Genomic DNA, 27,689 nt, shown 5'->3' on the forward strand with positions numbered 1-27,689 from the left:
TTTGACAGACAGCAAGTTGTTTTTAATCACACATCAATTTGGAAGGAGAGAAAACAAGGGATTTTGGAAAAATAATTCCAATTCATCACCCCTAGGTTTCCTCATGCAGCCTCCGCACGACACCCCGCTGCCCGAGAGCTACCAGGGCTGCTGAAAAGGGTCCCCGCACCGTGACCCCCGGCAGCGGCTGGAGGTTCCAATGAAAGGGGAAATTCCCATGAGGGCAGCACACACGGCCAGGCAGGAGACGGCGCAGACAAAGAGCAACACTGTTCCTAGAGAGCCGGGCAAGGGACCGGCTCCAGCACAGCCAAGCCGTTGGCAGGTCACCCAGCTCCGCGCTGCCACGGATTGTCTGGGGCACATGGTTTCCTACCAGGATTTGGGGGGATTAGTCCATGGGATGGGCACTGGTGTCTGGCCGTACCCATCGGGGCTCCCCCCAGCTGCATTGTACTTGGTCCTATAAGACCTGCAGAGCTTGAAAAGGAGTTTCCAGCCTTGCCAAATCCTTCATTTTAAAGTTTCTCGTGAGAAAGGGACAGGAATTGAATTAACGGTGTCAGAGGACAACACGCACTCGCATATTTAGACACCCCAAACTCTATAGGTGTCCCAACGTGTATTTTTAGCTTTAAGTCAGCCAGGAAAAAAAAAAAATGCAGCTTTTCAGGAACCACATGGCTGAGCTGGTATTGCCAGACAGGACACAGCCGCAACAGGGAGTTTTAGGATATTATTAGGAAGTGGAGACAAGTGCAGGCAGGGGGTGTGAACGCCTGTTCCCGTTCCTGGTCCACTGCCCCATCGCTCCTCCTGCCAACAAGGCAACAGTGCTAAGAAAAGAAACCTGCACACCAGACCTCCCATCTCTGGCAGTATGAAATTATTCAGATAAAGATGCAACCCCCCCCCCAGCAGTGTGCATTATCAAGAGGGGCACCAATTCTTTTGGACAAGGCAGAAGGGTTCAGCGCCGAGCGGGTAAGCTTCCATTTACCCTAACGGCACCTTGGTCTCAAACGACCCTACTGCAGTTTTGGAGTGGACACGGAGCCACTTTAGAAGAGCTACAGTTTGAAGCCCTGTCCTAAACTTGCCTTCAAGCTTACTGCATTCATATTATAAAGCTGTGAACAGGAATGAATTTGCTCTCTCTAACCACACACCGCTCCATGCCCCAGCAGCCTGAGTGACCCCGGCCCTTTGGTACTTGGCTCCCACCCCTCACTAGGGCCAGCCGCAGGGGACCTGAACATCCATACGTCAAAAGTGTGGTCCCAAACTGCATCTAGACCTCCACTCAACTTCACTTTTAATTATAGAATCATAGAATCATTAAGGTTGGAAAAGACCTCTAAGATCATCGAGTCCAACCATCAGCCCAACACCACCGTGCCCACTAAACCATGTCCCTCAGCACCTCATCTACTCGTCTTTTAAATACCTCCAGGGATGGGGACTCAACCACTTTCCCTGGGGAAGTGGTTGAGGGAAGCTGAATTACTGTCAAGACAACAGCCCAGTCTCAGCCATCTTCTGCGACTGCAAAGCTTTAAAGGCCCATAAATAGAAAAAAACTGCTCACGAATTGACACTATGATCTACCATATTCTTTGCGTTCCTTAGGGAAAAGGTCTTCAAGATGAGAGGAGGAAAAGCGACAATTGCCCACCGTGCCGCAGGATGAGAAGGGTGCAATCGCACAAGCCTTGCTGAAGACACTTGGAGCGCAAAGGCACAAAGAGGTCCTTCCCTTTCTCACCTGGCCCTGAGCAGGACAAGCACTGAGGAGCCCACCAAGGGAGCATTCAGCAGAAGATCCCAGCCCTAGGGACCTCCCACGCCAGCCAAAGAAGAATCCCCACTTGGGGATAGGGCTTTTGTGGGGTGTCCTGGACCTGGGGGCACATCTCCACCCCTGTGCTTTTCCTTCTTCAGCTTCAGGGAATTAGGGACTGCGGGCATTAGACACCCAGGATGCCCCGGAAGAACTGCCACTAATACACTTCTTCAGAGGAAAAAGCTCTTACCTGGTGAAGTAGCAGGAGCATTTAGAATATAATCCAGATTGGATTCCCGGTTTCAGTTTAATCAAAAAGGCAAACTATCCTGGCAGCCTCTGGAGCCCCGCAGGAGAGGACGAAAGATCTGAACAGGCATCTGAATTAAACAATTAACAGCGAAGCTGGTACGGGAATAGAGGAACGGTGGGACCCTGCTAGGTCAGCGGGCCCAGTCCTCTTCTATTAAAATCTGCCACTTCAGAGCACTTCTTTCAAAGTGTGTGATTCAACCGGGAACGCGAGCCTGAGCAACCATCCAAATTAGCGCAGCAAGACAGTGGGAAAGCAGGAATCAAACAGAAATAATCCTATTAGGCCTCGGATGCTGTTTTACTTTGTCCACATTCATTAAGCTTTTTAAACCTGAAATACCATTTTCCAAAGCGGCCGATCACCGAGCGCATTGTGAAGGGCCTTCGCTTACCTGCGTTGCTTTGGTGTCTCCGTCTCCCACCTTGCCGGGTAACAAGCTCAAGCTTTGTATTTACTCCATTGTAGTTAAGATGCAGCCCCAAAAATAGATCCGTACCATACTAACAGTTCTCAGCTCATCCACAACACACAGGGAGGGAAAAGGAGACTCCAGACAAAGTGGCACAAGCTTTGTACAAAAACCACTTTTTTTTTTTTTATTTCACAAAATTGGGTGGCTGTGTTGCAGGAATAAAACCGGCCCTATACATAGGATCAGGTGAAAAAGTCAGCACATGTATTATTTATACAGAAACACAACAGTGTCAAGAATTCAGGTACTCTGCAGGATCATCACTAGTACAGTAAAAAATAGTCTCCATCTGGATCCTTTATATTTGAAGTTGATCACGCTAAAAACAACCTGAGGTTATTCTAAACTGGACTACGGTCTGAACCAGAAAATCCCATGCTCACCCCAAAGACCCTGGAGGGAAAGGTAACATTGGGGATGAATTTCCTTTGTGGGAGGTGGAAGGCAGGCAGGCCCTGACCGTTCTCTGCTAGGCACTGTGGATTCTCAGAGCTTGACGGTGGAAAGCATCGCTCCTACGCACTGGAAGTAACAAGGCTGCAGACGATCGTCTGAGCACGCAGCGGATGTGCAGGCAGCCCAGAAATGGTTACTCCACACTCATGCACTCTCAGGACCTGGGAAGTTCAACCGTTAACATCGATGAGTCAATCACCTGAGTGCTCTTCAAAGCAAATCTTTTTTTTTTTTTTTTTATGGTATAAGTGGTTCTGCAGGTTTCAGATTATTTGGGAGAGCCCTCTCCAGTCAAGCCTTAGACCACCACCTTGCACTCGGCCGCTGAAAGCCACCCTTTAAATAAGTGAGCAGTCTTCAGGCCCTTGCAAAGAAACCTGTCAAACCCTCTTATTGCCAGGAAGAGGGCAGAGAACCTGAATCACAGCCGACAAAGGATTTTTTTTTGCAGTCACTAACGACGAGCAAACAAGCAGTTTTAGCAGTCTGGAGGTCTGCATCAGCAGTACTGCGCTGGTGGTCTCGCTCAACGAGTGCTCCTAGATTTGCCGGCTGAAGCTGTTCCCTTACCTGCAGCCCCACAGACCACGGAAGGTCAGCGAGTGGAAGGTGATGTGTGAGTTGTCCCGAAGACGCGTACCACGGTCACTGACTCTGCCCACCTCGGCTGTCCGCAGGAGGTAGTTCTGGCATTCGCACCCCAGCCATCCCAACCCAATCCCGTTTGCTAGCACTTCTTCACTATCTACTTTTTTTTTTTGTTTTGTTAATTTTAAAAAGTAAAAAGTATATGCTCCAAAAAGAGGGACTAAAAATCATGGGTTTATTCCTCAGTTGGCTACTGTACCAAACTACTCAGAGGGAAGGCTCAACTACCACCTTCAAAGGCAAAAGAAAGGTAAAAACTGGAGCAAGAAAACTCCTACCATTGAGTGGTTCTATTCCAATTGATTCACTCCTGGCTTCATTCGCACTGGATCAATATTTTCTTTAATAAGTTAGCGAGGCAGCCCCAGGACTCGGCTACTGCCCTTAATAATCAGATACCTGTAATGAACACGGCTGGCATTCCTGCACCTTCTGTGCTACAGCACGCCCTTATTTTCCTTCTCTGCTCAAAACACTGATTTGGCATCCGATCTTGATGCTTTGCTCTACCCGGAGAACCCGAAACATTAAATCGGAGGTGGAGCGGGCATGTGCTACATCCTAAAGCTCAGTTAATGCCTCCACCTTAAAAGCTTGGTTTCTTTTTAACCCTCCCCAGGAGAACCTAAAGCTCAAAACACCAAGACGAAAGAAACCAGAGTCGAGCACACTCTGAAAGGCAAGCAGACCAAAGCGTAAAGGACTTTCCACCAGCAACATGGGAGGCACTACTGGCATCTTTGATCTAAAGCTTTCCCAAAGGAATGCCAAGTACTGCCAGGTTACGAGCGGTGGGGAGAGGGGGGGAAAAGACGCTGTGTATATGTGCTTGTATATGTGTACGTATATGTACACATACACGACCGGGGGAGGCCAACGGGAGGCGAAAACCTCCCAAGGGAACAGAAGGTAACTGAGGAATTCATTTTTGGTCACCACTATGTTGCTGTAGAAGTTCCTTCTTCATTGACTGCTTACGGAGCGGCTGAGGCCGGCGGGGCTCCTGCTGGAGGTGGGGTCACCCCTTCTGCTGGCGGAGGCGGCTGTGCAGGAGGGGGATCTGCAAAAAACAGCAGAGAAACAGTGAGCAGGACACCAGGAGGGGCTGAACATGGAAAAGGAACCCAGTGCAAACGCCCAGATGTCTATATGCCACGGGAGATGCGGCTGTCCGAGGGGAAAGCAGCAAGGACTGGCCCCAGAAATGGCCATGACTGCGGCATCCCCATCTCGTAAGCTTCACGTGAAGCTCCACTGCACGTTTTATTGTGCTTTTCAACCACTAAGCACTGCGTGGACTCCGAAAGAGGGGGGGGGGGAAATCCCTGTTTTTACAGAAAAGATGACAGGCACGCAGCTCAGTAGCTAGCAAAGTTCATGTCAAGCAACTTTCAGAGCTGGAATTAGCATTTCTCATCCCCCAGCTCTGTGCTCGAGCCTTTAGATTATAGCTCTTCTCTATTTAAAATAGAAATCCCTGTTTACAGAAAAGATGACAGGCACGCAGCTCAGTAGCTAGCAAAGTTCATGTCAAGCAACTTTCAGAGCTGGAATTAGCATTTCTCATCCCCCAGCTCTGTGCTCGAGCCTTTAGATTATAGCTCTTCTCTATTTAAAATAGAACAATAGACTTTATATATAAACAGAGCTTGCACTTAAGCTCTGAACAGTGTATGTAGGTTAAAGCAGAGGAATCCACAGATGCAGCAAGTAGGAGGAAAGAAATGAAGGATACAAAAGGCCAGCTTTCATGCACAGAGAGGAGATGTTAATGGAACATGACTGACTTGTTTAGCAGGGGAGAAAAAAAAGAAATTAAGATAAGGGAAGAGAGCAAGCAGGAATATAACCTGACATAAGATATTCCCAGTGGTAGAGGCTCAGAAAAAGGGAAGGAAAACTAAGTGAAGCTAGAGCACCAGAAGAATAAGGAGCAAATGTCTGAACTAAAATAGCATCAGAATGGAGTATTTCATGCTTATGCTGGTTAACGCCGATGAGTCAGTACTCCTCAGCAACTCCCTGCAGCTGAAGCCAAAATGGAATGGCTTTTCCCAATTATTTTTTGGGAGAGGTACTACAAGCGATCACAATTCCTGCCTGTCCGGTGACAGTTATGCTAAATAACATTTTTGGGGTTAAGACTGCTGCGCTGAAGCGGACCAGCAGCTTGTCCCAGGCTGCAATTAATACAGACAAATTTATTGAGGCATTCATGACAGAGCACCCTGCACCAGCCATGCCAGCTTCTCTTTTGCTTTCTGGGTTTGGACACATTCTCACGCTCATTCAAGTAACACACACACAGTGGCTACTGACTTCAGCTGCTTTTTTTTGGCTGGCATAAATCAACTTCATTTTCGGAGGTGTAGGTATTTGTACCATGTAAGGAACATTCCCAATATCTTCTTCCTAATTAGGACTTCCTCTTTTTAATTTCACGGTGCTAAGTTTTCCGTAAGGTATTGTTGAACTGAATTATATTCTGACCTCCACTATTTAAGGATTTAGCTGTAAGTTAATTCCTGAACCTCTACTGTGCATTCTTCCAGACTAAGTCAAGAGAGGTTTTTGATGATGACCACAGAGCCTTACTATCATAAATAAAATAAGGGATGTTATAAATAAAATAAAGGACAATGGAGTATGTTTGGATGCCTAGAGGGGAGACAAGCTTTTAAAGCTTCAAGCACACCTCTGGCACCAAGTCTTTGGCTGCCAACGCGCACAGATCCTATTATTCCTACAGCAGATAAAGGGGTTTCAACTACAATGACTTTTCCAGCAACAAGGCAAGCGACAGAAAAGCCGCACCAGCTATATGGTGTGGTGGGGTGAGGAATTGGTTAGATGGTCACATCAGAGGGTAGTGGTCAATGGCTCAATGTCCAGATGGAGACTGGTGACAAGTGGCGTCCCACAGGGGTCTGTATTGGGACCGGTACTGTTTAATGTCTTCATCAGTGACATAGACAGTGGGATCGAGTGCACCCTCAGCAAGTTTGCAGATGACACCAAGCTGAGTGGTGTGGTCAACACGCCAGAGGGACGGGATGCCATCCAGAGGGACCTGGACAAGCTCAAGAAGTGGGCCCCTGTGAACCTCATGAGGTTTAACAAGGCCAAGTGCAAGGTCCTGCACCTGGGTCGGGGCAACCCCTGGTATCAATACAGGCTGGGGGATGAAGGGATGGAGAGCAGCCCTGCCGAGAAGGACTTGGGGGTACTGGTGGATGAAAAGCTGGACACGAGCCGGCAATGTGCGCTCGCAGCCCAGAAGGCCAATCGTATCCTGGGCTGCATCCAAAGCAGCGTGGCCAGCAGGTCGAGGGAGGGGATTCTGCCCCTCTACTCTGGGGAGACCTCCCCAGCAGTGCTGCGTCCAGCTCTGGAGCCCTCAGCATAAGAAAGACACGGACCTGTTGGAGTGGGTCCAGAGGAGGGTCACAAAAATGATCAGGGGGATGGAACACCTCTGCTATGGAGAAAGGCTGAGAGAGTTGGGGTTGTTCAGCCTGGAGAAGAGAAGGCTCCGGGGAGACCTTACTGCAGCCTGTCAGTACTTAAAGGGGGCTTAGAAAAAAGATGGCGGCAAACTTTTTAGCAGGGCCTGTAGTGACAGGACAAGGGGGAATGGCTTTAAACTAAAGGGGGGTAGATTGAGACTAGAGATAAGGAAGAAATGTTTTACGCTGAGGGTGGTGAAGCACTGGCAGAGGTTGCCCAGAGAGGTGGTGGCTGCCCCATCCCTGGAAACATTCCAGGTCAGGTTGGACGGGGCTCTGAGCAACCTGCTCTAGTGGAAGGTGTCCCTGCCCACGGCAGGGGGGTTGGACTAGATGGCCTTTAGAGATCCCTTCCAACCCAAACTATTCCATGATTCTATATTCAAAACATTTTCTGCTGGAGAATCCACTTACACATGCCATTTGGAGCTGCTAGAGGAACGCGAGGTCCAATTAGATTTCCTGACATCGGTGACATGCCAGGTGGGGGGGGACCAGCGCCAGCTGGATGGATGTTGGCTGACACACTTGGCATCATCCGGCCTGGCATGGGCTGTCCAGGTATCATCGATCCCGGCCCCGGCATCTGACCTGCAAGAGCAGTGAAGAGACATGATCATGAGACTCATGTGAAACATGGAAGTGATCAGAAGAGAAAAAACAGTCTAGTTGTTCTCTGAGAAGAGTGTGTGTGTGTGGGAAATCTTGTGCATGAGAGCCAACTCCGTACGTGCTCCAAACACCAAAGGAAATGCCTTTTCATCCTCCCAAAGTCAACACACTCCCTTCAGGAAGAACCACAGGGCACTTGTCATCTCTCAAAAACATCAGCACAAGAGGCAACTGGAAGGTAACACTCGCAGTCAAAACCCAACATTTTAAGTGAACCCCTACTAAAAAGGCATTTGATAGTAATCTAAATGAAGGCGCGGGAAACAAATTGCACTACAATAACAAGGCATCAAAGTAAGAGCACTTGATGAAAAAGAGCAGCCACAAAGCCTAATGGATTAATTTAATGGGAGAACTGGAATCATACAGTTAAAAATTGGACTGTAAAGAAATTTCCACTATAAAAAAACCCCTATTCTGATGTGAGGGGGGGTTTCCAATAAGTCTTCCTTACATATCAGCTCTGTAAGAGACCTTTATGTTTCAGCTGCGTAAAGGAACTGCTAGAATCACCCAGCTTTGGACACCTACAACTTGCTGATTGATGCTTTAAAACCTCATTTGAAGAGATTGTTTTGCATAATCCAATTACATTTACTTTTACACACTTACATAATAGTAGAATATTTTAGTTAGAAAAGCAGCTATTAGGCATGGATTGTAAAGGCTTCCTTCAGAAGAGCTCATTCCACCCCAAACCCCAGGCAATTATGTGAAATAAAATGTGATGATAGAACCCTCGAACAAAAAAAACAAAAAAAAAAGGCTATGAACATACATAAAAAGCATCACAGCCACACAGACAGTTAAAGTCAAGAAAGTGGGAGCTCTGGATTTGGGACCGAATCAAGACTTTGGCACAAACACTAACTCTTACTTATGCTCAGCTTCGGAACAAGAGCTTTGAGTAGTACTTTATTGATATCTGTTACTTCCATTTTCTAGGACGTCAGGAAATTGCACCGGCTCACAAGCTATTGCCCGAACCAGGCGGGTTACAGCTCTTGGCAAGCATCTTCCGGTCAGAGGTAGGACCGTTCAGGCCCACCAGCAAGTTAGCACTTGGACATGAGACAGAGCAGCCTCAGACAGAGCTCAGTCAAAGAGGAAACAGTGGGCTGGCCTATGCCTGAATCCTTGGGAATTTATGACCTAGAAGACTAACGATCTGCACTGTAAAATAACCCTGGTGATCAAAAGCAAACCCTGCTCTTTGGGAACTGTCACTACGTAATGCCTGTACGGACACCTCTGCCTGAGGGCCACATCCCACACTCAGAGGTGAAGTCCACCAGCCATCCCAAATCCTTCTCCATCACTGCCCTTCTGCAGAAAGCTAGGGGGACCACTGAAGAGCACTCCAAGCATGCAGGAATACCTACCGAACAATAGTTAAAAAAGAAAAAACACAACACAAACAGATGAACTTGCTCCACTTCCCCGATGCCTGGTGCCTTCGCTAACCACACACGTCTGCCCTGCTCAGCCATGTCCCTCCAGAAGATGCACATCTTGGGTATCTAAAGCACTCGATAGCTTGTCTAGCCCTCGGTTGCTGGTCTCTGCCTGTAGTTCCATGGTACTTTTAACCAACAGCCTGCTCTTTGAGAAAGACAGGCTATCCTTGCAAAAACGCAAGGCAGGATGACAGTATAAGGGAGTACTTGCTTCTGAAACCAGAGCCACTAACAGTCCCAGTGCAAAAGAATCCAACACACCACAGCCCACTGGCTTCATACAGTCCTGGAGATCTGTGGCAGAGGTGCTGAACTACCTTAAATTCACAGGGACTCTGAAGCATCAAACCATGAAAACACAGTATTGGAGCTTCTGGTTATGCAAGTAAGAGGTCCATGTGCCAGCCTGATGCTGTTTGATCACAGGAGCAAGACTAGCATACCTGCAAGCAGCAGATATGAAGCTCTACAGAAACCACCAGATTTCTCAAACATTTACAAAGGAAAAGAACTCTGAAAATTTATCCTTGGACACACTCCATCACTGATCAGTGGCCTGCAGCACACATCATGGCATTTCCATCACTATATATTAGAGAGCAGCAGCAGCAGCCACCGCCAACCACAAAAGCTGTGTACATTTGAGCCTTTAATCCCCTCCTTTGTCCCCACTGTTAACAAAATATTTTCTGCTTTGGTGATGGTGAATAGGTGGTTTTGAAGAAGCCCGTTGGAATCCTTACGCCTCCAGTCAACAGCCTAAAGAAGAAAGAAAAGGTGGGACATTTTCTAAAATTACGTGGCATGCCTTTGTGGGTGACTCAAGGTGACTGAGTCCCATACACAAGAGCTCCCGTGACTGGCTTCCCTTTTGCAGACAAGTTGAGCTGTATGTTCCTCAGCATGGCCCATTCGCCTTCCCCTCCTCAGCAGCAAGCAGGCTGTAAGAGGACTGAAGTGTTATCTCCATCACAGAATAACTTGGGTTGGAAGGGACCTCAGGAGGTCTCTGGTCCAACCTCCTCCCAAAGCAGGGTCAGCTCTGAGGTCAGACCAGGGTGCTCAAGGCTTTGTCAAGACCTGACTGATCTCTAAAAGCGCGAGGAATGGAGACTGCACCACCTCCCTGTACAACCTCTTTCAGTGCTTGACCTCCTTACATCCAGTTGAAACCTCTCGTGTTCCAGCTTACATCTCTCTCTTACTCCCACCATATATCGCTGAAAAGCCTGTCTCTGTCTTCTTGATGACCTCCTCATAGGTATTGTAGGGCTGCTGGGGTCATCACCTCCTCATAGGTATTGTAGGGCTGCTGGTAGGTCCCTCCAAAGCCTTCTCCTCTCCAGGCTGAACAAGCCCAGTTCCCTCAGCCTCTCCATGGGTAAAGTGCTCAGGCCCTTGGACCATCTTTGGCGGCCCTCTGCTGAACTCACTCCAGTTTAATCGATGCCTTTCTTGTACTGGGGGACCCAATCCTCCAGTTGTGGTTCTAACAACTGCTGAGCAGAGGGGGGATAATCACATCCCTCAGTCTGCCGCCTGTGCTCCTGTTCGTACAGCCTGGGATGCTGCCGGTCTCCGCCAGCTCACGCTCAGCTTGCTGCCCACCAGGACCCACAAGGTCTTTTCTGCAGAGCTGCTGCTTGCGGTTAGTCCTCCCAGGTACAGGACTCTGCATTTGTCACTGTTGAATTTCATAAGGCTTCTGTCAGCCCATTCCTCCAGCCTGCCTCAGCTCCTGAACAGCCCTGCCCTCAAGTGTATCAACGGATAATACGCAGATAACTGAAGATTTAAGCAGACACGGCATGAATTTACTGCTGCTGGCATCTGTTCATCTGTTTTGGTCCAGCTCACTCCGAGATGAGGAGTGGGCAGAAAGGGCATGGCAGGCAACATGAGAACACTGTCACTGAAAGCAACAAAGGCACAGGCTGAGACTTAAAGACATAGTCATCTATCAGTATTAGAAGTGGATCAAGAGCTACAGGATCAGTGCTGTCGAGACACAAAACGCTGCTGGGTTTGCAAACAGCCCGAAACTGCCCATTTGCAGACTCTCTGTAATCGGTTCTGCGCTAGTGCTGAGCTTCTAGGAAACTTCAGCTTGGAGCTTCAAACATGATCATAGCAGATAGACAAGAAGCAAGCAGCTCTTCTGCATCCTGCAAAGCTGTCTATGTGCAGAAACCAGTCCGGGGCTATGTATGAACTCAGCGCGAACAGACCAGCTCTGAAGCACAGCCTGCCGGAGTACGCAGCTGCACAAGGGCAGCCGGTCAAGCTCCAGGAGTCGGGATTTTCCCCTATTTGCAGGAGACATGTGGGAACTTCTGACACGCCCGATATTACACGATGACCTGTGGCACTACAGTCACAGTAGCTTGAATTTCAGTTGCTGGAAGTTCTGGGTGAAATATTAAAAAAACAAACATGAAAAAAAATCCTGTATCACCAGCAATCTCAGTCTACACAGAAGAAAAGGGGATTTATCTGGCCACTTCAGTAACTGATACCCTGTTGTCTTCACTGATGAAACGTTCTGACAACTTCAACTCAAAGTAGTTATTTTCCAGGAAAAATTTATATTCTTCTGCTCCATTTACCTGTGCAAGAAGTCCTCCAAGAGTAGCCTGCATCTTCAGTGGCTGCTTTTGCAAATATAGTCTATTCCTTAGAGCCCAGAACAGAAGAACACTGCAGGTTGGTTTTGTTTCATAGGCAAAGAGGGAATTTGAGCATCTGCCTCACTGTACTGATAGGCTGCATATTCCTGGTCAGTTTGAAGTCTTCTGGTGGACTCAAAATAATATTTAATGGAGAAGTGGACTCAGTGTAGAGACAGGCATACAACTAATGCCCATCAGGGTACCTGGAAGAAAGTCTGTTTGGGGGAAGGGACAGCAGCTTATTACATGTCTAAGATCATAAGAGGCACAGGAAAAGCAAATAGGTAGCCTTTATTTCCTTGAATACAGAATTAAAGGTGGCCATCGAAATTCTTACGCTGCAGGTTTAAAAACCTGCTTTCACAGAACAATTACACCGTGGAACTCTCTAACAATTTTGCAGAGGGTAGGTCTATCGGTGGCTATGAACACACCAGTTCAAAGCAGCCCCTAAGCACTGAGCGTCAAAATGCTTGAGGAGTATGACCGTGGAAGGCTTGATCTGCATTTACCGTGTTTCTTACGGTCTTCACAAAGCATTTGCTATCAGATTAAAAACAGCGATGTGAACCTCTGGGCTGACCCAGCATACACACGCTCACAACCTACTCGTGAAAAGTCAAGTTTGCTGGAAAACAGAGCAGCGGAGCTCACATACCAAGCTTTAACACTGGAAATGGTGTCTGGATCTAGATTAGCTCACACAAGCGAGATGAGCACTGCTTCCTCATATGTCCTCATCCTCACACTCCTCCCACGCTTTGACTCCAATGTTATACTCTGAAAGGGTACCGCACAAGAAGAGCGGCCACATGGTACATCAAGACAACATTATTATGCTGTTAAGAACTCTGGCTTTGAGCAGATCTTTTATTTTTAATGAACTCCTGTATTTTCAACACACAAAAAACAAACAATTGCAGCTACAAACACACAGAAGCAAAGTCAGACCAGCAGAAGCAGATATAGGGCAACTCAAACTGCTGGAAGCAGAAGGGTGGCAGGGGCTGAACCTTGCCAAAACAAGAAACTGGAGATAAATCACAGCCCAAAGACGTAGAAGGCTTCACAGCAAAAGGACAAGACATTCACAGATATGAGGGACGTTATTCACTGGCAAAATGAAGGTTGATGGGGGAACAAAAATGTAGACTTTGGAACAATACAGCTGTGTTTCAGAAGACCAGGAAAGCTGGGAACTGAGAAATCCCCAGCCTGGGAGCTGCTGCTTGACAGAAGCCTCAACCTCTCCAAGCGTAATTTGGCCATCTTCCTTCTTACACCACAGGCCTACAAGATTCTCTCTGCACTAATGAAGTGATGAATATTAAAAAACCTCTTCTGAAACACCTGAAGCTGGATCAGACTTACTACACACTGAGTGGCTTCACACGAGGTCTTAGCTCTAACACTGGGCAAGTATTCCTTCAGTGAGAGAAAGGCAGTCAAACCTGCAGCAATGCAAAGATTCAGGGACGACGTTTTATATTCAAATCAACCACAGTCGAGTTAAAGTCACTACTGAACAGAAATTAAATCAACTTGAAAAAAATGTTGTTTCTTCATAAACTCAAAGTGTGTCATGACTCCAAATCTCATAATGATGCTCGTTGGGAAGCACCCTCCTTCCCAAATCAAGGAATCTGTAGAGCTTTTTTCCTCTCTTAAATCTTGGAGATTTAAAAATAAGTGGCACTGCAGTTTTTCTGAAGACGCTGATAAGCTGAGAAGCTCCACTGTGTGAGTACAGGGTTGGCTGCCCATTTTTTGCCTTCCTGACATGGTATGCAACAATTTTATCTTAAAATTAGCTTAGGGTACTTGCAGAGGAACAATCCTATCACATACCAGACCTCCAAAATGCTGAAGCTGAGCAGTAATCAAGCAATACCCAACCAAACTGGGATTAAGGGGAAATTACTACTACCACTATGGCAAAAATGAAGTCCTATTTCTATAGAGATCGTACGTTTTTTTCATTTTACAAGAGATACCGCTTCGAGACAGCGGCTCAAGCATAAAATGTGGAAGTAAGACCTACATAAAGGGGGAGAGCTTAAAAACAGCAGACACAGGAAGAGATAAAGCCAAAAGGTTCAATAAAACGCGATTTAGCAGAATAAAAAAAAAATCCTTTACACGTTAGAGATCATAGACATTTTCTAATGCGTGCTCTGAAGCATTCCACTATTAGCGAACTGCCAGATTCACATTACAGTGAAACGGATGAGGAACAGTTTTTAAAGGATCTCCAAGGTCTTTATCTCTATTAAATAAGCCTCTACCTCTATTAAATCAGCTACTTGAGGGGCACTGGAGTGGTAAACAGTTTTAGTATCTTTGTTTCACTGTAGCAGCCGACGGGGCATGATGCACAAAGCTTGGAGCCGATTCAAATCCTCCTGCACACCTCTCCCTATTTACCATTCAAAAAGAAAATCTGCAAACGCAGCCAGTGCTACGCGAAGGGAGTCTCTCCTTTGGCGGCCAGGATTTCAGAGAGGGGAAAAGCAGGCTGCACTCTGATGTTCCTCTGACCTCCGTAGGGGACATGACTTGCTGGAATCTCACTCTCTTACTACCGAAAGAATTGTTTCACAGTCCTGATATGGGAACAAGCAGAGAGACGCTCCTGGGAATGCCTGCTAGCTTCACTGCAGAACAGCTCTGCAGCACTGCAAGATGTGCTCATTCCCACCGGGAAGGGTTTTCAGAAGACCCAGAAATCTGTACTTCTAACCAGCCTCCCAGACACGTCCTTTCCTTCAGCACGTCCCCCCCCGCCCCGGACTGCAGCAGACAATCCCACAGCCAAGAACTGTGAATAATTAACCACAATAACTCATTTAGCATCGCATCCCGGGGGAGAGGCAGAATTTCCACTTCGCTTGCATATTGCATTTCTGTCACTCCTCTCTGGCGTGATTCACCCGGCGCTGACGATGGAGGCATCTGCATGCTGAAGTCCGACACCTCCGAACCCCGAGGTGCACCATGCCGGGCTCGCAGGGCCCCGACATCCACAACGCCTCCCAGCTGAGGGCTCACCATTATTTTTCTACAACAAAGCACGTACGATGGAAGATGCTTTGTCGAGAAGCTGCTTAGTGTGTCACACCAGCAAGGACAACCATTCTGCAGGGCAGCACCGGTAACCTTCAAATATTAATGCATCTTCAATAATACATTCTTGTAAGGAGTTAGGAGCTGCTCAAACTTACTGGAGAAGCTCTGCAGATGTTAAGACGACAGTACAGTGCAAGTCGCTAAAATATCATCCAGCATCCTCAGAGGAATCGCTGTCCCCTGGTTGACTCTTATTGACTATTCTAGCCCCATAATGCCTCTTGCCCGGCCAGGTTTTCATATGGTCAAGAACATACCGGAAAGCACCCAACGTGGCTTTAATGCTTCTGTATCACCAACCACCAAAACACCTTGCAAGCCCACAACTACGCATGTATTATGGCACTGTGGACAAATACTGCAAACCCATTTACCACCCGTATGACTTTGCTTTCCTTTTATCTGACTGCTCCCTGCATGCCTCCTGCCAGCAAGCTCAGTACGTGCAAGGGATAAAAAGAAAGCACTGACAGTTCTTAGAAAATATTTACCAAAAGGAAGTGAACTCAAAATCCTTATCTGTACCAAAAAATCCTGGAACTGCCATCAGTCCAATAGGAAAGTAAACAGCATCCAGTAGCTCAATTTAAAACCACAAGTTTTAAATAATGAAGTGCACACACACTCACTTGAAAAACCACAAGCCCAAAATTACTTACAAAGCATTCTTTGGAATATTTCAACCATCGACAGAAAATTATGCAAAATATATTTGGGGAAAAGGTTATTAAAGTTACTCATCCAGCTGTAGCGGAAAGTGTATCCTTACCTCCTTATTCCATTTCTGCTTTGGGTCAGAAATTATTTACTAGCTGAAAATCCCCCTTGAAGGGAAGGGTTAATTAATGATGGCTATTAATACATATCTATCTCTCTTCCTCCAAGAATTTCAAGAAGTTTCTTGTATTACACACCGCAAGTACCACTTGTACAGGGCACTTAGCATTTCACAGATAACCAGAATAGTGTACAAAGAAATCAATAATGTGCTTCAAATGATACAGCCAGCAGCAAGGCTGGTGACACAGGAAGAAATTGGGAATTTTATTTTCTGTTCTAATTACAAGGTACAGCTTTTCACAGTGAAACTGGAATCCAATTTTATTTTTCTATTTTAAAAGTCTTCATTCCAGGGGAAAAGAGAGAACAAAATAAGCTCAGTCAAAATGAAGTAAAAAAATCTGGGAAATGAGCTAGTAGTGGGACTTGTCTGAAATCAGTGCCCGTGCCCAAGAACAGCAACATCTGGTCATCGAGTTGACCAGAATCTCATCACACCCAGGCACCAAAGGACAAACTGAAGGCAGCCAAACTCAAAACACAGGCTTGCACTGGAGAAGCAGGCGTCAAGTGAAACCATACGTCACAGCAAACTGGTAACAGGGTTACTTCAACTTTTTAAACTCAAAGCTTTTTAACCATCAAGCCGTGTTGCTTGTTATGACTAGCAAAAAGACAGTTTACCCAGACCCAGAAAGAAAAGCCATGGGAGAAACAGCAAAAACTTTTAAGAAGCCTCTCTGGCTGTGCATTGTATACTGTCCGCTGGAAAATTTTTTGCTTTAAGTAGAATTCACCAACAGCTCTCCTCTCTGGAGGAGCTCGGCTGGCTCCTCCTGGTTTCTCTCTCACCAGTCCTGCCCATGGGCACCGGCCTCTGGACTGATTTCAGCTCTTCAGCACGTCCCCACAAATCCTACGGTCCAGCAGAACCAGACGTGGCCATGCTGACGAAAAGCGGCTCACTGCAAAGACTGACCCTCGACTGAAGATGTTCACCAGCTGTTTCCAGAGACTAACATCTAAGCTAAAGAACATTTTTCTGGGAAAAGCTTCACTGTTAACTTTTAGTTAAGAGATTTGGCTTAACTGCTTCTGCCTCTGAATCCAGTAAAGCTGTAAGCAGGAATTTATTTTTTTTTCTTCCATTTATAAATGCCCTTTCAGATCCTTTCATCACTTTGTTTCCTACCATCTCTTCAGCTTTCATCAATCACTTTAAAGCCATCTGACTTAGCATTTTGTTCACGGTCTGCTGAACCAACAGTTACACTTTTAGTCACTATTAAGGTTAGAAACCTGTTTGAAAACATCAGTGAGAACCAAGGTAAAGTCTGGAGTTAAAACCACGCGGCTGAACAGGAAATCGTGAAGGGTATTTCCATCTCCAGCTTCCCCTCGGAGCTGTGTTTTGGGAGGTTGCCCACCGGTGCTTCTCAGTTACTGCTAAGTTGTTTTGGGATTTTTCTCTAACACAAACTGAATGGGTCAGTTCTTCCTGCAGAGCTGTTAGACCAGCAGGCAGCAACCTGTCTAAGTCTCCAATAACCTCTTTATACCTGAATGAATTACGCCGTGGTATTCATCACTGAGGTTTCTTGAAACTGGCCACCTTAGGGAAAGCAGATTGTTATTGGAGAGAAGCTGAGAACTCGGGTAAGGAAAATGCTCCTTCTTCTTACAAAAGCATGTCAAGCTCTGCACTGGGAAGCGGTACGCCAACAGCCCTCTGAAGCCAGAGGTTCATCTACAGGACCAACAGCAGCAAAAAAGAGTTTTCAGATTTCTTCTGCATGTGTGTCTCAGCCCTCTCTAGCAGGGAGTACCTCCGCTAGGTGAAATTCACCTACCCACATCCTCCAAATTTTGGCATTTCCACCAAGACTGCAGGAGACTCATGGGCAGGCATGCAGTGAGGGAACTTATAGGTGTGGGGTCATTAAGGAAGTTCACCAGTTTGTTTCAAAGGATCCCAAATTAGCAGCCGAGCAGCAAAACTTGCTGCTGATCTGTGTGTGTACAGGTCTGTCATGAAAGTATTGGACTATTAATGCTCCAAGACTTACAAGTCCAATAAATACACCACAGCTGCCCTCAGAATGTGAAAGTAAGGAAGATATGTAGGATACAACAGAAGTTCTACAGTATTTAACACATTCAGCATGTCCAACATGATGTGATAAGGGATTATATTTAATGTATATAATACATGGCAGGGGGGTGCACCCAAAAATGCAACTACTGACTGCTTCAGCGTGCCAGTAAGATTTCTGGAGACTAATTTCGTGTCTGCTGTGTGCAACTGAGATCTTTCCAGCAGAGAGTCACCCTGTGACAATGGACCGATTTGTGAAGGAAAGTCAAAGTCTGGGCATCTTAAACTACCTAAATAGAAAATCAGGTCAATTTGTGAGTCACTATCTCTGGGGACTGAAGGATCCCTAAGTTACTATTTACACATACACTGAAGGATCCCTAAGTTACTATCTATACATACACTCCCAGGACTAGCTCAGAGTTGAAGTGTTGAACTCACTCGAGGAAACAGTGAACTCTTCCATTTTCTCTCCTTGCCCTCAAGTTATACAAAACTCCACTGTGAAGCCAGAGCTTTGGTACTACGTTGTGGACTTCCCAAGCATTTCTAACAAACTTAAGGACTGCCACTGCAGAGCCTGAGGAAGAGAGACTCTCTTCTTTTCTAGGCAAGATCAGTTGGGGTATGGCAGGAGCAGAGGGGTTTGCCTTTAAACTCTCAAAGTCTTTTAAAGGGCCTCTGAACTCTCACCTTCACAAAAATATCAAACCAGTGAACTGCCAGACTAGGTAAAGGGCAAGGTCCTAGTCCTATATCTGTATGGCATGAGACAGCACCAGACGCTTCAGCCACAGGAGCCAGAAGTGCTGTGCTTCATCCATCAGTTTGCCACCCTCTAACAGGAGGGGTGGGGTGGGGTGGAAAAGTCAATCTATTGACTAACTTTAATCAAATCTGAAAAAGAGACATCCTGACTAATTAACACAGTACCACACTCCCCACAATACACACTGAAAAGGATCACTGGGGATATAGAGGGACTGGATGATTATGATGGGGCTGAAGTAATAAGGTATTATGTGAACCAAGGATGTGAATATATTAGAAATCAAGTTTTATTAGTCCCCTAGTGAATACAACAATGCATTTAATCTTGTTACAATTTCAGTCTCAATTGCAGCTTGTAAGTAAGAGCTAGTCTAATGATATGCAATGATTCCCCCCTTTAATCTGTTTTCGATTTGCCATTTTTCCATTTCACAGAACGTCTCTCCATTCTACTGCTAAGTGAATAGACCCGAGTTGTCAATACAGCATACAACGGACAAATTGAGCTACAATATTATTTGAATCGAAAAACCAGACCATACATTATCACACTCCCAATTCAATTTCAGCAAAAAACAAAACAGCTCCCAAAACAGTATCAGCATTAACTTTTTGTCCACAAGTGCATAATGAACTCGGGAGCTCACTGACTCTGATCCCTTAAAAGACAGTTATCTTAAGCAACTAGATCACAAGACCAACTCTTACCTTCCTCTCCAATGAGCATTACTCTGCATCTGTTGATTGAATCAAGTTTTGTGACTGTGGAGATTCATGCAGCTGGATTAGATACCTCACATTTTCATGGTCATCTGCAAATCCTGCTAGTTTACTATGCACTTCTGCTCTTTTCCAAACCATACACTTAACATAGGTCGTTTCCCAAGATGAAAACTCAAGCTCCTACAGGCTTTCTGTTGCCACGTCCTATTTTTGATTATGATAGCCCAAACTTTTCAGCTTCTTCAACAGCAGCCTATACAAGATCTTCCAAAATATTTTTGGCTAATAACCAATCAGGTCTTTTAGAATGTTTTTTGGTCAAGCAGTTGAAAATTGAGAAAAGCTATTCTCCTTCGCTGCGGTCTAGTCAGACAATCAGGTTACTACATGTCAGGTGGTGCTATTCTATCTTAAATTATCATTTCAACAACACGTAGCAAATATAGTAAAGCCTTCAATTCTAATTCCCATAAGCACCTTCACAGCAAAAGTACAACATCTGGTAGTCCCAATCCCTTTTAACAATAAAATGGTTTAAAGGTGAGACTGCAAATACCGTTAGCAACTTACATTACTTAACAGTAGGGCTGTTAGTTTTGCCATTAAGCACAAATAGTTGAGTAATATTTTTTATGCCCAGTGGATGCTCCTCCTCCTGAGGAGAGGCACAGTCACATCGACAGCTAATTTCTCCGTCCTTTGGTACTAGGAATATCTCCACCCTTGGAGGTATCTAAACCTCAAGAGGGTAAGTCCCTTGCAATCTGATCCAGCTGGCCTTGCTCTGAGCAGGAGGCTGGACTGGAGACTTTCAAGTGATCCTTCTGACCAACATGGTTCTGCAACTCTCATCTGGCATCAAGCACAACTGAAGGGCAGAAGCCAGAAAGCAAAACCCTGAGCAGGGCATAGGAGCATATTAGAATCAGGTGTCCTGCCAAAGGAAACTGCTTAAGGAGCTTCCTGCATCTGCTTCTCATTCCGGTCCTTTCCCCAAAGTTTTTTTACATGGTTAGGTGTGTCATGAACTGGAGAATTTGAGGGAATGATTGTTTTTGAAGGAGCATCTCTGCTCAGATCACCGGGCATAAAAAAGTCTAAGGAAATACAAACAAGCTAAAAACATTTGAAAACGATACTTAGTGGTGGCTCCATTTTTCACTTTGGAGTTTGGCATGACTATCTCCAAGGATGGAGATTCCACAACCTTGCTGGGCAACCTGCTCCAGGGTTTGATGACCCTCACAGGGGAAAAAAAAAAAAAAAAAAAAAAGAAAAAGTATTTTTCTGTGTCCAGATGGAATTTCATGTGTTCTAGTTTGTGCCCATTGCCTCTTGCGCTCTCACTGGGTGCTACTGAGAAGAGTCTGGCTCCCTCGTTGATTCCCTCCTTTTGGGTATTCATACACATTGATAAGATACCTCCTCCCCAAACTCCATCTGCACATCTGGTACTGGGGCAAAACCTATAAAATGAAGCTGCAGGACAAGCAGAGCTCACCTTTCTAGCAAACTGTGTTTCTGTTTTATAAGCAGCACCATTATAAACCACTACATAACACAGACCATCCATTATACCTTCTGCAATTTTACCTAGCAATACCTCTTCCTCCGATTTCACTCTATTATGAACGGTGATTAACATATGGGGATTTTCTCCTTCCAACTCTTACCTGGCTGTGGTGGGTGAGGTGGTGGCATTTGATGGTGCATCATAGGGTACGGTGGGGGCTGCTGATGAGGCAGTAAGCCTGGATGTGCTGGTGCCCCAAGGGGGTTCATCCCAGGCCCACTGGAGTGCTGGTGAGACTGCTGTGGGTTTTGACTGTGCTGCTGCTCCATTTGCTGACGAGCCCTTAATTCAGCGTATTTCAGCTGTTCCATGTGAAAATTCTGGCGTTCTGTCAGCAACTGCTGTCTCTGCTGCTCTAACTATGTCAAAAATAGGGGGAAAAAAGGCAAAGCAAAGTTAAGAACTATACATTTAAAACATGTTTCTGCAAATCAAACGCCTATCCTATTGATACACAACTGTCTGATCTGCAGCAGGTTTTGGTACAGGATCCGGGCCGTTTTCCAGCTGGAACAGATGAACTCACCTTGTTTTGTCCTAAAGAATCTCTCAGTAATACAACACATTACTCAATGAGTACTGTGCAGAGCATTGAGCCTTAACACAATTCTAAAAGAAACCGTATGTTTTTCTCTCAATCTTCTGCATGTCGGAACAAGGGTGAACAGGAAACTGAAGATATTTTCTAGGGCAAGACCAAAGCAGAATATGTGTGTAATAGCACGAGCTCAGCAACTACAGGCAGGATCCTATTCCGTACCTTTATTTTAAGTGTAGGACTTGGCCACCATGATAGCCAGACAGCAATGATTTGCACTATTAGGAAGAGTATTATGTAAAAAAACTCATGTAATTTAGGCCAATTAACATAAAATAGGCTACTTTGTTTAATTATGAAGCCATGTAGAGAGTAAGCAAGCCCAAAATGAAAAGACAAAAAAGCTACAGAAAATATTTCTTACCATTGGGCATTTATGATTGATCACTGTCCTGGTTAAGGAAGCGCATGTCATTTGACTTATTTAAGAAATCATAACACATTTCTACATCTACTACTCTTAAGCAATTGGACACATGGATTTGTGTGACTAGTTTACAAATATTTAATGAGTATTTTAAGATATACTCCATAATTTATGTGAAAAGCAGGTTGCCAAGGAGACTTCCACCTAGCAAAAGTTCTCCAAAAATCCTAAAGCTCCATCAATACTTTGTGTTAGCAGTTTGACTGCTGACAAAGCATGGATGAAAACAGAATACTACAGAGCACACATTCACCAACAGAACCAGATGGGGACAGACCCTAATGAATAATACATACTCCTTGTTGGGGGCTGGTTTTCTGCATGTAGGGACTACAATGTGATTATTCATGCTGCCGTAACTCCTTTTTCCTTGACCAATCTGATACATTAGCAGGAAGAACTTGATAAAATGAAGAGACACGTACACCAATGGTGTAATCGTGCATGTGTGGAAACAGATTCAGTAGGTGGCAGGCAGTTCAGAGAATTACTGCAAGTGACCCGAAACAAAGGCTTAGGCAAGAAGTGCAGCTACGCCGTACTTTTTATACTCTTCTCTATTCCTGCTTTGCTCTCTTCATGGTATCCTATCCTGCTACAGTTAAAAAAAAAAGTCTTAACAAGTATCCCCAAACAGCATCCAGTGCCTGAAAACACACCTTGTACTTAGGAAAACCAGTGAAAACTTCCCTTCTACACATTCCCTTCCCCTCAGGATGAGGAAGGACAGTTGGACAGAGGAAAAAGGCACATGAACACAAGTTACAACACAAGCTGGTCTTAAAATTGATGCTGAGCCCAAAACACCTGGTTCTGTACTAGGTTCTTGTATTTGTTGTAATCATTTTAGAAGCAGGTTTACGGACACAACCTACCACCATAGCCCCAGATTAGCAGTAAGACAACTAGTACTAACACATTTTCTGGTGGGCAGTCTTATCAGTAATTTGCATTTACTCTTCAACTCTCAAAACTCAGTTATACCTGCAGCAGACGTCAGGCAAGAGTGAGGTTAGGCACCTTAATGGAGATCAGCATGTATCAGTCTGCCACACAGTCTCCTACAGAACCCAATTCATGAAATCAGCCAAATTTGTAGGTACGTAGTCATGAATACTACTCTTGATGATCTTCAAATTTGCAACAGCGTGTTTTTGCACTGCTGCAAAGTGATTCACAATTAGAAGGGACTATTACAAGTACTTAATGTATAGTCATACACTAACCATCATTGCACTACAATTTCATCTTCAGCAAGTAGCTCCTCCCTAAACAGAAATGGGTAAAGAAAGCATTCATGTGCTACTATAAATTCTGGGTCAACAAGGCTCCTACCAATAGGTTCCCTGGTTAGACACAGAGTTGGCAGCACTGAAATTACTTTAGCTTAAACACTGAAGTAAATGTGTTTTGCCTAAAATCTAACACCCTCCAGCCTGCAGCACAGATTTCTTTCAACACTTAGAGTCGCCTTACCTTTACTATAAGAAAAAGCCAGTGCAGCAAATAAGGACATATGCATAGTGTGCAATGGCACTAAGGAATTTTTTTGCTTTAATTATTCCACTAAACATCCACAATGACAGGTGAAAAGACCAAATTTATCTACCAGAAAGCCAAGGGAAAAAATCTGTATGCACATTTTTAGAAGGAAAATGTCATATGCCTCAAAATGAAAACACACCCAAACAAACCCAAAACCCTGTCACTAATAGAATATATCCCCCAAAGAAAGAAATCTACAGAGAACCTTTTCAAAATAGTTAGGTCCATTTCTTGAGCTGCCAATCAGTGTCAGAGGCAAACACCACGCTGAAATGGTTGTGGATGCTGAGCAATCTAGAAATTCTTGCTGACATTCTGCTACAATGAAAGACCACAGTTTGTCAAACTCTATCGATGTGATTAATGCCAAAGTGAGGATGTAAATTCCATTAAATTTGCATGGTAGGGCAAATGTGAAAACCCCTAAAATTATGAGTCAGTACCTTCAACACATCTAGAGTAATCGCCTATTGACAAAAAATGAGCAAGCTACACAACAAAAATAAAAAAAACCTGACTGCCCTCTGATAAAAATGAAGTTTTGGGTGATCTTTACAGTAGCTGGAAAGAAACCGCTTCTCTGGAAGCCTGCTGCACTGTATATGAAAGAACACTTCGTAATTGATGCATAATCCAGCCACTGACAGAGACAGCATCTCTTCCATGTTATACCCCGATTTTCGGGATACACAAGTCTCCAGTAAGGTGTCACTAATAGTGCCACAATATAAATACAACCCTGCTTGGGATGCATAATATATATATGCTCTCTTAGCGTCTCACCTTCTTCAGCTGGCTAGACCTCAATCAAGACCTGTGTCCTGGCTTACTGCCTCCCTAGATTGAGGACAGAAACTAACAACCTTCTTGCCTAGTTTGCCCAGCTCCTCCTCCTCCTCACCAGTCACATTTCATCATTAGATTTGTCAATTCAGCTTTGTTCTATTTTGATACTTTTCTGGTGCCAATGAGCAATGACCTTTTCCCATCTCCTTACATCATTGCTTCCTTCCTTTCTCTTGAAGCTGCTGTTGCCCTCTCCAGCTCAGGCAAACCCCTCATCATCACGAGATGAGACGCTGTTACTCCTCAGCATGTATCCTTCTGCTACTGCATCTCACTTTGAGGACTTTCCCAAGAGCTACTGAGAATGCCCTCCAAACAAAACCTGAATTACATGCTTAAAACCAAATCTCCAGTCTAAACTGGGTCAGGAAGGAAAGGCAGACAGAGCTGGTTTCCCTTCCCTTAGGGAAGTAAGGTTTCCATCCATTTCACTCTCTTTACACGGAAAAGCCATTCGTACATCAGATATCATTCATGTGATAAGGCCTACATAAAGGCTCAGGACCAATTCCACATTCATGCTTAGATGACAGGAGTAAGGATTAGGAAGCAAATCTAGGATACTACCAGTTTGCTGCTTATGGTAAAGGGAATATCTGGATAGAGGAGAAAGCTCAAACACTACTGTAGGGGGTAATTATGAATTCTAGCTGAAGCAAAGAGACCTGCATAAAGGGGAGGAACAGCTGAAGTTGCTAGTTTTCCAGCTGTTAGCATACATAGATCTTGGCAGTGACTGATTTAATGCAGAATTTCAGATTAGTACCCTCCTACTTACTGCCTCTTTCTCTCTGTCCATAATGGTTTCCAACTCCTCAAAATGGCGAAGTTTTATCTCCAGCTTCTTCATCTGAGTTTCCACCAGAAGGGCGACCAGGGACTTGATCTTTCTTTCTTCCACTGCTGCTAGGTGCTGAGGATAAAACACAGGTTTTTGTTTTACATGCATTTTACAAAATAAAGTGCTTTAAGGCCCACTACGCCTGCATCTAGCTTTAGCCATCCTATTCCACTTCTGGACAGAAAACAGGGCATTAGATTATCAATCTACGCTCAGAACCAGAAGCCCTTGGAAGATTATTAAGCTTTTAGTCAAATAAATAGGTGCCAAGTTTTAATACAAGAGCTATTGTGGATGCTCAGTACTCGTGAGCAATCCAGCTTTGCCTTGAAGCCTTCCGAGCGCTGTGCAACAGAGAGCACTTTCAGTGGAAATGCAAATGAGGGAGCAAGGGTACGATGTACCGAGTCAGCTGCAGGTCATCCAAAAAGCTTTCACCAAAACACACACAGGGGGCTTTTACCTGGAACGACCCACAAAAACAGTGAAATGACTCTTGCATGCCTTTGCCATCAAAATATTTTTTGCTCAAGTAAACGAGAAGCTATGTATCTCGTTAAGCATATTCCCATTACATGCAACAGCACCACACCACTAAACCATAAGCTTTCTCAGCACAGCAGTTCCACCTCGGGCTAGGGAGAGCTTGCAGAGAAATCTCAACATGGATATTAGAAGAAACTGTTAAAAAAAAAATCTCCAATTTCCTTTTATAACCTGGTTGCATAGTATTCCTATTGCGGAAGAAAGCTGAAGGCAAAGCTGTATTTAAACTGCAAAAGCAAACTGCAGAAAAAAGCAAATAGATTCTTTCCAAGGCTTTAGCTTTACCCCATTTACATATACACACTTATACATAAATGATACAGGAGATATATATATGTGTGTGTGTATATATGCGATAGATGAGACAGCCTATAAAAGCGTTTCACATTTTCCAAGCGTGAAAGGCATGTTAATGATGGCTTCAACCAGTTTTTGTTAAAAGCCCGCTGTTCAAAATGAAAATACACTCAAAACACCCATCGTGTGTACTGCTTGGAAGTTTCTGTATTAATAGTCAAAGGATGTTTCACAAACACAGCGTCCAAGCTAAGCCTTACTGACACATCCAAGGGTTGAGGGGGAAGGAGGGCTGGCTTTTGAGAAGGGAAAGGTGAGGGCCGAGGGGAGGAAGGAAAAAAGAAAAAGCTGGATCTCATCCAGCTCAAGCTGCAAACAGAGACTCATATTTAGCAAGCTGTGCCCCAAACCTTGGCTCAGAACTGGGGGAAATACTAGAGCTGGAGAAAAGAAGCATTATAGAACTCCCTGGTAATCCTAATTATAAACAGAATTTCTCAAAAACATATGGTATTGTTTCCATCACTAATATGTTGTGTCATTTGACAGCATTCACCTCTGATAACCCACCAGCAATAAAGCAAGTCTTCAGTAAATCTAGATAACATACGTGCAAGACTTTCACTAAGTTTAATTTTACATCGGGTACAGTTTGAGGGAACCAGTGATCACACAAGTTCATCTAACAGCACGCCACTGTGAAATTCAAGCAGGCTATTCAGTTAAACACTGACCAAACAGTGGTGCACACATTTGAAATAAAGTAACTGAATGGCTGACAGAACTAGAAAATTTAATGTCAATAATACTGTTTAGTAAAACAAACTCATTTGTATGAAAAGTCAGCGACAGAAGTACCTTTGTTGAGACACCCAGCCTTCTGACAGTCATTTCACCTCGCTTGATGTGTGCAATTTTAATAATGAAACCAGATTAACATGAAATCAGCAACACACATGATTAGGTAAAAGACAGGTCTCAAAATACACATTAGAAAGGAAACCATCATTGAAGTTTTTCCTGAAGAGACTGCTCCTTAGCCTGGCATTACCCAGTGCTTTCACGTGGACAAAGAACAAGTCATTACTGACACTGCGGTTGACAAAAAAAAAAAAACAGTACGACAAAATTAATAGTGACTTAAATTGCCTGATAAACACATTGCTGCATCCACCTTAAGTCATAAATAAGCAAAAAAGAAGATGGTATGTGACATTATCCTGGGACACAGCAATTCTGAGCGACCTGTATCAGCAATAGTGTGGCCAGCAGGAGCAGGGAAGTGATCGTGCCCCTGTACTCGGCCCTGGTGAGGCCGCACCTCGAACACTGTGTTCAGTTTTGGGCCCCTCACTACAAGAAGGACGTTGAGGTGCTGGAGCGTGTCCAGAGAAGGGCAACGAGGCTGGTGAGGGGTCTGGAGAACAAGTCTGATGAGGAGCGGCTGAGGGAACTGGGGTTGTTTAGCCTGGAGAAAAGGAGGCTGAGGGGAGACCTCATCGCTCTCTACAACTACCTGAAAGGAGGTTGTAGCGAGGTGGG

At 44.9% G+C, this 27,689-nt stretch overlaps 1 protein-coding gene across 2 annotated transcripts in view; it reads right to left on the minus strand.

Annotated features, from left to right (window-relative positions):
- Positions 1-2,639: 2,639 nt before the first annotated feature.
- Positions 2,640-27,689, minus strand: part of SMARCC1 (SWI/SNF related, matrix associated, actin dependent regulator of chromatin subfamily c member 1) — a 90,121-nt gene continuing 65,071 nt past the window's right edge. Inside the window, exons 24-27 of one of the 2 annotated variants that reach the window (XM_009284477.2) lie at positions 25,242-25,376; positions 21,148-21,406; positions 7,596-7,772; positions 2,640-4,735 (exon numbers count right to left, since the gene is read on the minus strand). In XM_009284477.2, the coding sequence (XP_009282752.1) occupies positions 4,650-4,735; positions 7,596-7,772; positions 21,148-21,406; positions 25,242-25,376 (657 nt within the window). In that variant the 3' untranslated portion in view covers positions 2,640-4,649. The remainder of the gene's footprint in view (positions 4,736-7,595; positions 7,773-21,147; positions 21,407-25,241; positions 25,377-27,689) is intronic. The other variant, XM_009284468.2, reaches the window with a different exon arrangement.

This window comes from Aptenodytes forsteri, unplaced genomic scaffold (genome assembly GCF_000699145.1).
Source record: "Aptenodytes forsteri isolate BGI_AS27 unplaced genomic scaffold, ASM69914v1 Scaffold428, whole genome shotgun sequence".
In the NCBI taxonomy this organism is placed as follows: Eukaryota; Metazoa; Chordata; class Aves; order Sphenisciformes; family Spheniscidae; genus Aptenodytes; species Aptenodytes forsteri.